General features: G+C 32.0%; 1 protein-coding gene across 2 annotated transcripts in view; it reads right to left on the reverse strand.

The window, feature by feature from the left end:
* Zcchc7 (zinc finger CCHC-type containing 7) overlaps positions 1–16274 on the reverse strand; it is a 230164-nt gene that overhangs the window by 13628 nt on the left and 200262 nt on the right. For both annotated transcript variants that reach the window (XM_047525625.1, XM_047525626.1), the window contains exon 6: positions 13864–13899. In XM_047525625.1, coding sequence (XP_047381581.1) covers positions 13864–13899 — 36 coding nt within the window. The remainder of the gene's footprint in view (positions 1–13863; positions 13900–16274) is intronic.

The following is a 16274-nucleotide window of genomic DNA, read 5'->3' on the forward strand; positions in this document are numbered from 1 at the left end:
CAAATATATTAAATACTTGACATAAACATACTCACAACCAAATATAACACTGAGAAAAGTAGGACTAGACAAAGGTGCCAAAAACATGCAATGGAGAAAAGACAGCCTGTTTGAGAATCTGTGTTGGGAAAACTGGAAATCCTATGCAGCAGAATGAAACTAAACCCCTATCTCTCACCCTGCACAAAACTCAACTCAAAATGGATCAAGGACCTTGGAATCAGACCAGAGACCCTGCATCTTATAGAAGAAAAAGTAGGTCCAAATCCTCAACATATCGGCTTAGGATCAGACTTCCTTAACAGGACTCCCATAGCACAAGAGATAAAAGGAAGAATCAATAACTGGGATAGATTCAAACTAAAAAGTTTTCTCTCAGCAAAGGAAACTATCAGCAATGTGAAGAGAGAACCTATAGAGTGGGAGAAAATCTTTGTCACTCATACTTCAGATAGAGCACTAATTTCCAAAATAAATAAAGAACTCAAAAAACTCTACACCAAGAATACAAATAACCCAATCAACAAAAGGGCTAAGGAAATGAACAGACAATTCACAGAAGATCTACAAGCAATCACAGATAAATGAAAAAATGTTCAACATTCTAGTTATAAGAGAAATGCAAATCAAAACTACACTAAGATTCCATCTCACCCCAATTAGAATGGTGATTATCAAGAATACAAGCAACAATAGGTGTTGACAAGGACGTGGGGGAAAAGGTACACTCATACATTGCTGGTGGAGTTGCAAATTAGTGCAACCATTCTGGAAAGCAGTGTGGAGATTCCTCAGAAAGCTTAGAAAGGAACCACCATTTGACCCAGCTATCTCACTCCTTGGCCTATACCCAAAGGATTTAAAATCAGCATACTACAGTGATGCAGCCACATCAATGTTCATAGCTGCTCAATTCACAATAGCCAGACTATGGAACCAACCTAGATGTCCTAGATGCATATATATATATATATATATATATATATGTATATATATATATATATATATGCATACAATGGAATGTTACTCAGCCATAAAGAAGAACAAAATTATGGCATTTGCAGGCAAATGGATAAAATTGGAGACCATCATGCTAAGTGAGATAAGCCAATCTCAAAAAAAACCCAAGGACGAATGATCTCGCTGATAAGCGGATGATGATACATAGTGGGGTGTGGGAGGGAGGCAAGAATGGAGGAAGGAGGGACTGTATAGAGGGAAAAGAGGGGTGAGGGGTGGGGAGAAGGAAAAAGTAACAGAATGAATCAAACACCATTACCCTATGTAAATGTATGATTACACAAATGTATGCCTCTACTTCATGTACAACCAGAGAAACAAGTTGTACCCCGTTTACAATAAAAAAAAAAAGAAAATTTTACCCCCAACCAAAAGCCTACAATCATATTCAAAGTCCATTAATTGAAGTGACCTGTTGATATGTTTGAAATTTAAGCAGGAGGAAAGTTTAAACACTTTTTTTTTCCTGTCTAAATATATTGCTTTTTACTGGCTACTCTAAAGAGACTAGAGACAGTTTGCTAAATATTTTATTTAGTTTTATAAAGAGTAGGCAGGGAAAGAAGAATGGATGCTTTCCCTTTCTTTTGGTGTTATTCAAAATATAAATGACAATAGAAATGTAACCAGTACACATTCAAAGAACAACAAAAATATCTGGAGACTAAAGAAACCAAAGGGAGGAACTTGAAAGTTGGGCAAACCATTTTTTAGTAAACGGAACAAAAGCCAAGTTTGTGAGAAAGTGACAATGAAAATCTGGTTACTAGCAGTGCACAGGCTATTGCCCTTTCCTCCTTTTACCAAGATTTTTGGAGATGTGTCCTCATACCTGAGGTCTGAACTTCACCCAGGCCTATTCCCTTCATGTTTTTAGACAAAGCCTTCTGTTTGCACACAGTTTTGGCAAATATCCATTGTGTTGTTCCCCTTTGAGGAACACTGGAATTTTCTTCTCAAGACTTGGGAATTGTTTTAGAACAATGCTTTCTTCATGAAAATTTCAAAGTTATAATTTTTTCTTAGTGAAAAACAAATACATTTATATTTCAGTGGACAATGCTACCAATTTTCCCCAAATCCTAAAAATGGCATTAAAAGTACCGTATGTAATAATACACATATAATATTTTTATGTGTTAAAAACTATGTCATATACCCAGCAGACTGCCAATCCATTGGGTAATTCCTTAATTAGGCAGATTTTTGAAACATGTATTATGTACACAACAGACCGGAACGTCTCCTTTGGAGCATTTTCTAGTCTATCGGGTGATTACATCATTAAGCCACACATGCTACGTAGAAAAAATCCTTATGAAAATTCATGAAAAAATGTACAGCACATCATTAGCATGCAGAGGACGTGTATGCTTTTGATATTTTCTCTGTTAAAAAAAAAAAAACTACATGAAGTAATTAGTCTGGGTCATGAAAACATGAGAAAGGTACCCGACCCTGGTAAAAATGAAAATTACAAAAAATTGCATCTCTCATGATTTAGCTGAGAGTAATTTGCTTTATTGGAAAATGGATGCTTGAAAAGTATTCAGCTGAACTGCAGCAGAATAAGGAGTACAGCTTTATTGATTTGATATTTCCCATATACACGTAACTTCCTTCCTACTTGTTTTTTGGATACACTTAAGTTTTACAAACCAATGGGCTGAAAGGTTGCAAATAATCAGTGGTAAAACCATTAAATATTCAAATCCTTACAGTACTGTATATTTGCATACTTAGGTTTTCATTTTATGTAATCAAGAGTTTAAGGGATTGCATGAGTATGTCTTTTTCAATAAGTTAAAACTATGTTAAAGTAAGGTGAATAAATATAAATTGTTGGTATAAATCCCAGTAATGAAAAGAGTACATATGTACAACATTAAGTACTAGGGAAAGCCTACAAGACAATGTATTTGAAGACTGAAATAAAAGAAGCACACGCTTTGTAAAAAGGAACTATTAAATTAATAGTTTTATGATCTTTTTTGTAAATGAGACACTTCCCTCACCAAAAAAACTACAACAACAAAAAAGAAAACCTTAGTAAGCAGAGAACAATGAACATATGCAAGACAGTAAGGATCACAGTAATTCACTCCCTGAATGCTCCAAATCTTCATGGCTTAAAAAGCATCCCAATTTTCTCTAAAGGTAGTGGCATTTATTCACTGGGCCATAGCTAATTTTACATGGAATGCAAAAATGTTAGTTTAAGTTTAATTTACCATCCTATTTAAATATTTCCAATGTAGCTCTCAAACTGCAGAGCTATCCCTCCGTCTATTTTAATTTTAAAGTAAGTTAGCAAAGGCTTCCTTCTTAATCCCTAGAGACTACCTACATAGTGACACAAACGCACAAATTTATGACAGCAACATAAATGCTCTTCTGAAGTAATGTGCAACATTAAGTGAAAATCGTTTCCTGGAAAGATATTATAGGTATCTATATTTTATTTGCCATCTTAAACATATCTGGGTCTTTATGGCCTTATTTTAAAAATGTATTTCCTTTTTATATTTCCTGGTGCAAATGGACTGCATAAATAAGCAATGTGCTATGAGGCTTCAGACCAGCCGATAAAACCTTTCAATTTTCATGCCAGCTTCTTCTTTTGTAATTCAAATCCGCCTGGAAACTGGCAGCTCTGAAAACTGAAACAAGCACTGCCACAAATACCTTGTAATGCTATCGACCTTGTCTGCCCATGCAGTGAGAAAGGGGGATGCGTATGTGTCTGCAGCCATCCAGATAACACAACTCATTTTTTTTGGGGGGGGGGGGATGTGTGGGGATAACAGAAGCCAGCCCCAGACTGTGCACCAAAAGCAGTCATTACCAGGCAAGCTGGAGAATAAGTCTCTTCAAAATACACAGTGCATTTAAAAACCATATATGAGGCTGAGCCACTGCTGTCATTACCAATTTTAATTTAGCTCCTTCAGTTTGCCAGCCAGATAAACTCTTTAGTGCTGTTTTTTAATCTATTTGCCACATTTTATGTTTAAGATTATAGTAATATGGACAGGAGAAGGAATCACTTTTAGGGGAAATAAAGAAATAGATCCGCTTATCGGCGCCCATCAGAAAGTTCATTAATCAACCAGGCTTTGTGCCCTCTAAATTGAAAGGTTAAATAATCCTCTCAGGAATATTTCTCAGCCCCTCCGCCAATTGTCCGGAGAGGAGCTGCCATTCATAGCACGCGGGATCGGTGACAGGGTATCTTACCACTGTTTGGACCCCAAACAATGATGGACAAATGGCCTGGTTTACAAAGAAACCTTTTAGTACACAGATGGAAAGGGACCACAAGCTTTGAAGCAGGGTGGAAGGATGAGAAGGGCGTGGAGACAGGATATAGGGTAAAGCGACAGAAGAGAATATATACATTTGTGAATTCTTGGATATTTTATCTGAAGGTTTTTTGGGGTGTCCTATAAAGCAAAGAAATCACATTAATATATATGTCTCAACCATATGAAATGCTTAACATATTCAAATATGCTTACACACTTTGCATGCAACTGCACATAAACCCCCACGGAAAAACTATAGAACCAGAGCTCTATTGTATTTATTAGCTAATACACAGAGGATCCAAACCCCAAGATTTTCATTTTGACTATAACTCTACATGACTTACAACACATGGCAACCCTCTTCACCTCAAACTGCTTATTCTATTGAAATATTTTTAACCATCAGTCACAAAGGCAGGGAGTCCACAATTGTAAGGACCTGTTTCAAGGAAGGAAGTAATGCTATTCTGTTTTTATAATATGTTCCATCTTAGCCCTTTTTTATCTTAAGATAAGAAACAAACATGGAATTGGAATGCTCTATGAAAAATATATTACATGCCCTGATAAAATGATTCTGTGTTGCCTTCTTTTTACTGAACCTATGAGAATAGAGTTGAGAGTCCACAGAAATGACCCATCTCTTATGCCACTACAGATGGCTGTGAAATCTGGCTGGTTGGTATCAGTCATGTGAAGGCCTGAAGTAGTTTTACCTGAAGTGCAAAAAACTGATATGCTATTTTGTTTTCTTCCTAATCTGATTAACATAATAAGCCCTCTACCCCTAGTAAATAGAACCATAATTAGCGTGTGTGAATATTTGATTTCATGTTATTCACATTATTTATATAGGAAGTAAATATTTATATAATTTCATTTACTTAGGATAGATAACTATATTCAGATGACAATGAAGTTACTGCTTAAAAATTATGCATTTATTAGCATTTTTGTGATCTAATCTTAAATATCATTATAATGATTTTTAGATAAATAAAATTAAAATAATTTAAATTTGTTATACTTAATTAAAAGTTAACAACATTTTTGGAAAGAAGTATAAATAATTAAAAAATGAAAATTGAGGTAAGTAGTTTTGTTAAGTGAAGATATAACTTATAAATATTTAAATTTCATTAACTATAAGAAGGAAACATTGTTAGGAGACAGAGTAATACATTATTATGAATCTCCTTATCTTGGGCAAAAGACATTACAATAATCTGAACTAGGGCTATCAGTGCATATGCCATCTCTACAGGTGTGAGATGCTTCTGGGTTTGCTGTAGTAAAGCTCACATAGCATTAAACATGGTCTATGGGCACAGTACTGTGTGAAGTATTTTTATTATCTCATTCCATACTTAAATAATCCTGTAAGACAGAACAACCCCCCCATTTTTCAGGTGAAGAAACTGAGAATTTTACAAGTTAAATGTTTTAACTACTTTAATACATCTAGTACATGAAAGAATCAGACTCTGAACCAAAGTCCAATTCCAAAGCTGGCACTTTTCCCCTTATATTATGATATAAAACACTCCCTAGTACTTCCTTAGAAAGTTGCCTGCCTTTCTGCCCAAGTTTCATAATGCACTTTTCTAAGGGCTTTAGTAAAACAAGAAAAAGGAAATATGGTATAACTATAAACAAAGAAAATGTAAAAGATCCAAGAAATACAAAATTGAGATTTTTATTATATAAATCAAGCTAAGGCACAACCCAAATTTAGTTCTAACTGCAAAGAAATGTGGAGTTATCTATATATCTGTAAAGGAATGTATTTATATAAAGGAAGCATTTATAAGCATGGACATATTATAAAATTATAAAGTGTCATCTTATATCTACATAGTAGATTCAACTCTATGATTTTTGAAAAAAAGAATGAAAATAATCCAGTAGCTTGATGACCAAATGATATATACATGAATTCTTACTAAGCTAATACAGATTTCTGAACACTCACTTGAATAACTCTTGTTTTTGAAATGTGACCTACCTGGGTATTGGTTTATAAATTACAGTGAAGGTGTAATATAATTCCAAATATATTTTTTTAAAGTTTCCTTTTTTTGTTAAATGCCTTCTAAACATGTAGGATGTTTTTAATATAATATTTTTTCTTATATTTTTTAAAAACTAGAGTTGTTAGTCTGAGAATCATTGCAATTGTGCAGTAGTTTTCTTCATTTTTAAAAAAAAAAATTCTTAAAAAACCAGAGTTGTTGTTCTGAGGATCATTGCATCAACCTCAAAAGAGCTGGAAGAATCATTTATAAATGTAAAATTTCAAAAGTAACTCCCAAGACTTTGATAATATTACACTAGTTTAGAGACACTGTTCATGTTAAGGAGTCAAGGGTCCTTTCAGGATCTTTTCCTGCAGATTATTCAAATGATTGACCCAAACGTTTAAAGGTTATGGTTGATCATAACTGAGTAACTAATTGATTCCTAAATACTTAAGACCTGCTAGGAATTACTGTAATCTACCATGTCACTCATATGCATGACTACTATAAGGAATGTTTAATAAAAATATCATTGATTTAATATACCCTATTTACATTTATTGTTGCACTGAAATATCCATACAAGAGTATAACAAACTCAATCACCTAGAATACATTTAAGGAATGGCATGAATCACCTGTTTAAGTTACATATGAAAAATAATCACTCAAATATGCTGAAATTATTCTGTATTTTACTTCAAGTTCTTTTTTTAAAAAAAATTTTTAGTTGTAGATGGACACAATACTTTTATTCATTTATTTTTATGTGGTGCTGAGGATTGAACCCAGTGCCTCATAGGTGCTAGGCAAGTGCTCTACCACTAAGCCACAACCCCGGCCCATTACTTCATGTTCTTAATGTGCAGGTAACATGACAGGAAAAAAAAAAAAAAAAAAGTATCACTCAACAACTCTGATTTTAAAGCTATAATTTATTATATACATCAAATACTATATACTGATAAACTGCATGAATTTCAAAAAATAAGGGGCCTGGGGTTGTGGCTCAGTAGCACAGCAGTTGCCTGGCATGTGTGATGCCCTGGGTTTGATCCTCAGCACCAAATATAAATAAATAAAAGAAAGGTCCATTGACAACTAAAAAAAATTAAAACAAAACAAAAACAAACAAAAAACAACTTAAAAAAGGATATCTGTTTTTGTTCATTTTTAGTAAAATAGGGTGACTCAAAGTGAAGAGTTCTAAATCAAAACAATATAGTTATCTTTGTTATTATATGAATTATATATGTATATTTTTAAGGAGATAAAATTTAAAGTGTTCATGCATATTAAAATTACAAACACTTAGAAATGGAACTCAATTACCACAACACTTAATTCTCAAGAAGAAATTGCTCCTACAATGCAATTTCTTTGTAAGTAAAAGTAAACATACCTGGAGAAGAAAAAAAGGGTAATAAAAAGGTCTAAATGTAACTTTCCCTTTCTAACATCCTCAGGAAAAACATCTTTTAACCACAAGAAAATGTAAGTACGACTTTACATTTTTAAAACAGAAGTAAAACTTGAAGCTCACATGGTAAACATGTAACTTCTAAATGTACTGTTTTTTCCCCCCAATCATTATGAGATAAAACAAAGCATAGGAACTTTTCTATCAAATGAGGAAGGAAATTACTGTTTTTAGAACTGCAAACTGAATTTATTATTGAGCAACATATAATATCTAAAACATGTAATAACTAAAAAATGAACAAAGGCCTTTATGACTAGTGACTAGGGCATTAAAGATATTCAGAAGATATTCAGAAGATGACAAAAGCACAGCTGCTTTTATGATGAAACACTTATGTAAGTTTTTCTAAATTGGGTAAATTCAGCATACTTTTCATTGCTTCACTATTTGACTACACCAGGATTGTTGTCATAAGGCATTTGACATTATTTAAATATATTAATGCAAGAAAAATAGGCCATATTGATTTCTCACTTAAACCAAATTAATTTTTGCATTTTAAAATACTAAAAATCAAGTAAGTTGAGAATTCTCTGAAGGAGTAGATACCTAATATTCCTTTTGAAAGAATAAAATACTAAGATTCTCCTACGTACTACAATAAAAATAAGTAAGTTATATATACAAATCTAAAGCTTTTTATTCCACTCCATTCAAAAATATGCATGTATACACATGATTTCTTAACGTCTGAGGAAACATTATGAGAGTAAAAATAACATATGCATTTATAATTCACAGTGTTCACTTTTCCCACTTTCCTTTACAGGAGCTTTAGGAAATTGCTTTTTGATGATTTGGCAAATTGTATTTATTTTTAAATGAATCTCATTTATTGAGATTGATAATTCCAGGTTTCATTTGCTTTGAAATTGCATTTTTCAATTGCTTCCAATGATAGGTTCTGGCAAAATGTGGTCCAACATGCCAGTAAAATAAAGATTAAAAAAAAAGTCAGTTGACTTATTCTACAGACATGGTAATTATCTTTTATACTAAATTCAAAACATGGTAAGATTGAAGTAAAAAATTGCTAACATATTTTTGACACTAAATTCATTAAGAACAAGGTAAACATTTAAACACAAAACTATTTGCATTCATTTTTTATTTAACAGAATCTTTAACAAATTTTGATCATCATCCAAATGTATTTCTATCTCTGTAATCAGAGATGGAGTTTGAGTAAGTCATCAAAACTTACTCAGAAACAACTTATTTGGGCTCAGGGTATAGCTCAATGGTAGAGCATGTGCTTAGTATATGTGAGGCCCTGAGTTCAATTCCCTAGTATTCCTCAAAAGAAAAAAATCCAGTTATTCAAATATCAAGTAACTAAGAAGATAAAGCAATCTGATTAATTTTGTAGTACTATAATAAAAAGATGGCCCTGAACAAAAGAGCACACAAGAGTCAGGTGCCTTCTGAATCATCAGAGCACAGTCAATGCCGTGGTAATTTTGAGTACTGGAATATTTTAAATAAAAATTAAATATATGAAAGTTTAACAGAGAAGTAATGTCCCAATGCTTGGTCAATTCAACACTGTAAGTGCCATACCAGATGTATAGAGAAAAAAAGTACAATTTATGCAAGAGTATTTCTGGTTCTTGAAGTTTGGCAAAATGAACTACCAAAACAAGTTTCCAAAGTATTATAAAGTATTAGTTTATGATAACCTGTATGTAAGATCTCAAAAAACAGTACAAAGAAAAAGTTGTTTTGAAAAATTCCAAAATAGAGTGAGAACTAGGCTTCACTCTATTTTGGAGTTAACACTTTAAAGGACAATATACAACCAGTTCTATTTTCTTAAACATAACACACATAAACTAATGAAAAGGGAAAGACTTCTCAAATGATATAAGCTGCATGGATAGGGTTCTTGGGGGTTTTACAGATCTGCTTATGTAGCCAAGGAGCTCTCAGAAAGATACTTAGGATTCCCAGCATATATCCAATTAAGACAGAAAAGTATTGTTTTTTTCTATGAGAAGAAAAGATTATGGCTTGAGACTAACTTTCAAAAATTTTATTGTAAGTTACTTTAAAAGAAAAATACTCAATTTTAGCACTAGGCAGTTAGAAATTTGTTATCTACCCATCACAATCCAAGGATAAAGATTTTTGTATAGCTATAGCCTTGGAATCCAAATCCACATCCACTTTTTTATTTCTTTCTTCTGGAGTATAAAACATAGTTCTAAAGTAAATTCCAATTTGTTGATATTTAGGGGTACCCACTCTGGTATGGCACAGGATTCATTAGAGGATAAAATTCCCATTTAGCGTAAAACTCATAATGTGAGTTTCATGCTAAGAGAACTCAGAAAATACATTTCTAAATTGATGTTTCCAGGTAAGGAGAGAAAACTGAGTGGCAAAGTGAAATGGAACATTGTTAACTGTGGTCCATAAGATATACTCTGCCATTCAACTGGTTCAGGTAAGACTACTACTTATCACTAGTAAACTCTGGCCATAAAATAAGCTTTCCTGATCCAGAAAGGAACACATGGAAACTAATTTCTCTATTCTTCCCCATTTCCCTGACAACAAATATTTTAATTTTTGAAGTATGAATGCTAAGCATTCCAAAAATTATAAACATTTAAAACTTAATTTTCATAAAAAAGTTACACTAGTTTTCTCCTTAAACCTCTGGTTAAAAAAAAGGTAGGAAGGTTATAATACATTTTAACAATACACACAAAGAAATCCAAGTGCAAAATTAAACATAAAAGATACATTGTTCTTTTTGGTTCCTAATACATACAGTCTCCAAAGAGCAAACTCCTGGTTATTTTTTTAAGTAAGTAGATTAAAAACAAGATTAAGAAAATGTCCAATCCATGTCAAATTACAGCCTCTATTAGTTAAAAATTCTGTTGGTTGTAAAACTCTGTTGGTGGCCATATTGGTCTAGGATTTTTAATATAAATGAGAGTAGAAATGACAGAGGTTGGGGGAAGGGAGTTTCCTTCTTGATTAACAAGGGAAAATTTTATCTAGAATGAGTTATTTTAAATAAGAAAAGAATATTTACCCAAAATCTGAAAATAAAGCAGAAATTAAAAAATAAAAATAGGGATATACTATTAAAAGATTTAAAGAACTTTCTAAACATGTTTTTGGAGAAAGTAAAAATATTAACTATTTGAGGAAATCACGTAATTACTAAATAATTTTTTCTTTTTCCCATGTAGTTCTCCAAACCAATAACTTAAAGACATTCAATTACACATGATTTTATAGCCATTAAAATACATAAAGAAAAAATTATTAGCATAACCATAATAGTTGTGATGTGTGTGTGTGTGTGTGTGTGTGTGTGTGAGAGAGAGAGAGAGAGAGAGAGAGAGAGAGAGAGTGTGTGTGTGTGTGTGTGTATGAATGTACTTTAGAGTTTTATTGACATAGTCCCTTTAGAAAGATGTCCTTGGTTTTTACTAGTGTAGTGACGTGAAGTTTGGTTGGAAAACTATTCTATTCAGATACAAGTTGTTAAAGAGACTTCATTTTAATTCTCATGAAATGGCTGAAAATACTGAATAGCTGTCTTCCATAACTTTCTTATTTTAGAATGTATTAAAAAAGTTTGATTTGTAACATTTCACTAAGCCATTTATGTTGATCAACTTCATCGTCTTTCTTATGTGTTTGAAAAATAATATTTTGCTTAACCTATGGAATTTTTTTTAAAGAAAATGATTTCTAGAAAGACCTTAATTTGTAGTGACTAAAAGAGAAATTGTTCTGTAAACCACCTTCTAGTCTTACGGTTGTTAAAACCAACTGAAAGCTCACAAATGTAAACATTTCTAAACTAGGACATATTAATCAACTTCTCCCCTCAAAAGCACAGTTCATTTGGGGTAAGAAATAGACACTTTTTGGTTAGAAAAGAAATTAATCCACGATTAAGTATAAAAAGTTCCAGTTTTAATCAGACTGGTTTAAATAAATATACAGTAGCAATTCTAACCTAGTTCATTACTTGGTCATTGCTCACACTGATGCCACATTCACGTGTGAGGGCTACTATTAGTCAATAGATGGCAGTCCATCGCCTAGTAAAAGAGTTGAAGAGGACTAAAATCAGCACGCATCTTTCTTTCACCCAAAATTGAATATGCTTAATTGCAAAGATCAAATATTACCCATATACTGATAAAAATTTAAATAACTATAGTTCAGTAAAATTTAACTTTTACTTTACATGTGGACTGATAAATAAGCAGGTCTATAAACATACAAGTGTTATATTTATTCTTGCATGGTAAACTCATTATTAACTAAAATTTGATAATTATAAATTGTGATGGTTACTTTGATATTATGCTGAAAAATTAAACAGGATTCCAGATTGGGACAAATTAAGTTCTCAAACTGAATTTATTATACCCACAGATAGAATATATTATATTTCACAAAAGGTGAATTCATTGTTTTTATTTGTTTTATCCCCAAAATTCTTTTTGCAATGTTTCTAAAAAGCTAAAATATTAAACAGAACTTCAAATATTTCTAGTATACCTGAAGTCAATTTTTATGGGTTTAATGAGTTATGTAAAAGAATGTTAAGAGCAAATAATGAAAAGACTGGCTTTAAGAGAGTACTTTCTGTACTTCAAATTTTCAAAATTCTCTAAATTATAAGAAAGGCTAAAAAAGAAATGTAATGTCAAATTTCTTAGGACATTACTTAATAAAAATAATGATGAAAAATACTGCTATATGGTTACAAAGAGAAGCTCTGTGGTCTTGAAAAATACAAGATACCATATTCTAATCAACTTTTGGCTATAAGGACTTCACCATACTATGTTAGAGTAAACAAACTGCTACATGAACACAAACAATGTAATCAGATGAGTTACATCTGTAACATGTATGTGTGCAACATATGGGTACCCATTTTTAAGCAAGATGATTTCAACAACCACCTATTTAGGATTTGCAGGAGAGCAGAGGAATTACAGCTTTCTACTGAAGATTTTCCAAATAAATTGAACGGTGGTAACAAAATGTGAAAGCAAACGACCTGATATCATTCCTGGCTTCTTGGGCCTGTGACAAAATGGTAGTATGAGTCTACATGTTGGCTTATTTTTTATTTCTTGTAAGTGATAAATAGAAAGATTCATTTTGCAAAAACTTTGACTTCTCTCTTTGTATGACTTGCTTTTCTATAAACAAAACCTTTTTAATATGCTCAACTTTTAACAACTATTAATTAATTAGTATACATTACATAACTTTACAACTAAAAGAAACTTGTCCCTTGCTTAGCATAACACATTTAATATATTAAAAATGACCAGTAGGGTTATGGTAAATTACTGCAATTATTTAAGCTGAATAGTAAAAGCAAAATAACTTTATAATATTGAACCAATTGGATTATCCAATTGGATTCTATGCCAACTATGTTTTCTGCTTCTATTTAGACTAAAATAGTCATAAAAGCCAGGAAATTGAATAATTTGAATGGTATTATGCAGATATTTATACTTTTCAAATATGTCAAGAAGGGTTTAAAAGATAGGACAGTTAAATTGTGCTACATGAAAGATACACTGGCCTTTTTCTGGCTTCATTTGAAAAATGTGTACATATTTCAGTAAAGGCAGAAAGATGATAATGAAGATATTGTGGACTGTATGCTTATGGACTGTGGATGATAGGATTTTAAAGACACTGGATTATTACCATTTTTAATGTCTTCCAGCATAGTTTCTCTCTTTAATATAATGAATATAGTCAAAGAAGAGTGAAAAATACCATGATGTAATCATTAAATGACCTGAGTAGTAACAAATAATCAAAATTTTTTAAGAACAAGAAGATTAAAAGACAGGGTGGTAGGCAGGGGAGAAGAGAAAAAGCATATTATTGCTTTCTCAGTACCAAAACTCTTCAGATGTTTATTATCTTCCAGCAGAAGATGCTTGTCTATATTTTATGGTCAGCAGTTCAGAGAAGGGTAAATAGGCTGGGTCTTGGGGAAAATAAAAAAGGTGTTTCTACTCACCGTTAGGTGATACTGCCTCCAGATTTCTGGGCAAGCCTGGAAAATAAAAATATTGATCAACTGGGAGCATGAAACAAGGTACTTTACAGCCTGTTGGTTTTGGCATAACCCAGCATCCACTGGTGTCGGTCACAGGAAAATAAGAAGCTTAACAGAAAGGGTCTGCATTTCAGCTTCAAAAACCTGGCTAGACAGTTTAATTGAATTTTACACTGGTTTAACACACTCCCTGCCATTGTCAGAAAGCCAGCAACAAAGTTTTCTCTCTCTTTTTTTTCTTTTCAGGTTAGAAGTTTAGGGCAAAAGATGTGATAAAGAACCATAACTCAGTTAAACTGGTAAATGAACAGCAGTGGTCAAATCAATAAAACTCACCAAGAACACCTTTTAAAAGAACATTCTGAACTTTGGTAGCGTAATAGAGAACAATTTAACAGCAACTGCTTTTAAGAAGACCTCATTGTGGTTATATATTTCTGATATCTGTTGCCATCTTTTATCTAACTACTTGGTGCTTTTAGTATACCACAAAAAAGAGAATTTAAAAACTGAATAATAACAAAATTCAAGAAGCTAAGGTCCATGACTTTTTCCTTAAACATCCAATCTTTAATATCAACAGCTGTAGAGAAATAATTTTGTAAAAGCTGGACTTTACTGAAATCAGAACAGGCAACAATAAAATACACACACAATAGTAACAAAACCAGTGATTAGGAGATATTTTATTTTGAATACACATGGAAATCTTCTTAGGTCTAAATTATGACTTTGTTAGGGAGACAATTTTTTCTAACCAAGTACTTCAGTTGATGAGTTTAGCATCTTCTCAGCAAAAGAACTGTTGAAGACAGGAAGTATGATGCTATTACTACACGAGATCACTGATTTTAATAAGTTGAATCACCAAGTTAAGTAAATTCAATTCTTTAAGTGAACAGAAATTTATAGCTTTTGTTTAAAAATGTAAGTGCATGTACTTGTACACACCTCTGTATATGTACAAATGCATGCCTAAATTAGAATGAATCTCTTTACTTGATTTGTCACTTATTTCATCTATTTTTCAGAGTAGTGATAAAACCAACAAATACAGTTCATTCAATTTGAAAATATCATGCATATGCTAATAATTCAGGAAATACATTTTGAATGGCAAAATCTCTATTGAAAATCCACTGTAAGTGATTAGACAAAGAATAGATATGTTCCAGCTATGCTGGAAAGTTTTATCCATTAATGCATTTTAAGCTTAATTATCCTATGTGATTTTCTATGGAAAGGTGTGTAAGTTAGACTGTCTAGTGGTCACTTTTCCAATTTTAATGTCATATTCATAGAAACTAAAGTGTCTGATTAAAAAACCACTTAACACACAATGATTTCTGGATGAGTAACACTGACCAAAAGGAAGGAATTTTTAAAAAGTAAAAAGTAGCTTCAGAAGGCAAAGACCATGTTAGTACCAAATGGAAGCCACAAAGTTGTAGGTTGCAAAAGTTATTAAGAGTCTGTGTGTATATTTACATACAAAGATCTAATATACAATATATCCTTAATACTCATTTTGTACTTTTTATCATAAGCTTTTTGCTTTGTATATATAATTTGAGTTGGATTATTATAGAGATAAACAAGCAGTTATTTATACATTAGTTATGGATAGTTCTTGATTACCACAGTGTCCTCAGAATAATACGGTTGAAAAATCACAATCACTGAGTTGTCATACACTGGCAGAATGCCACTCTATCATGTGACCTTTTCTTGTGTTGCAGCAATTTAGTAATAAAAGAAAGAATTACTTGGTTTTTGAACAATCATCTGATTGCTCTGTACATGAAGATGATGCCTGATATAGAAAATTAGCACTGAGAAACAGGAAACTTCTTTTCTCTTATTAGACAATTGTATTATGATTTTTAAAAAATCCTACTTGACTATCCCATAAATACTTTTATTCAACATTCTTATGCATAGTTTCATTTTATTTTCTTATATATTTCTAGTAGACTTCAAAATAGGTGTCAAATACAAAGCATACACCTTTATTTCTAAATACATGACATATAACTATGTAACATTAATGACTTTTCCAAATCCTAATTTTTTTTTTTTTTTGCTGTTTATAACTTTGATTCCTTTTTACCGTTCCTTAGTCGCTGTACATGTTTCAGAATGCAATAGTACCCATACTTACGTATCTATTGCATGGAAAATTTAGGAAGAATAATTTCTAAAGCCAGAGGCTTACTATTACAACTGAAACTTTGGTCTAAAATATTTAAAAATATTTAAAATGAACGGCTAGTTGGTTGTGCAATTCATCTAACATGAAAATACAACAAACTATTAAAATATAGTTGTGTTTACTGGTTGCCCTGGTGATCTCACCTTACTGGCACTTAGAT

This window comes from Sciurus carolinensis, chromosome 14, assembly GCF_902686445.1.
Source record: "Sciurus carolinensis chromosome 14, mSciCar1.2, whole genome shotgun sequence".
Lineage (NCBI taxonomy): Eukaryota > Metazoa > Chordata > Mammalia > Rodentia > Sciuridae > Sciurus > Sciurus carolinensis.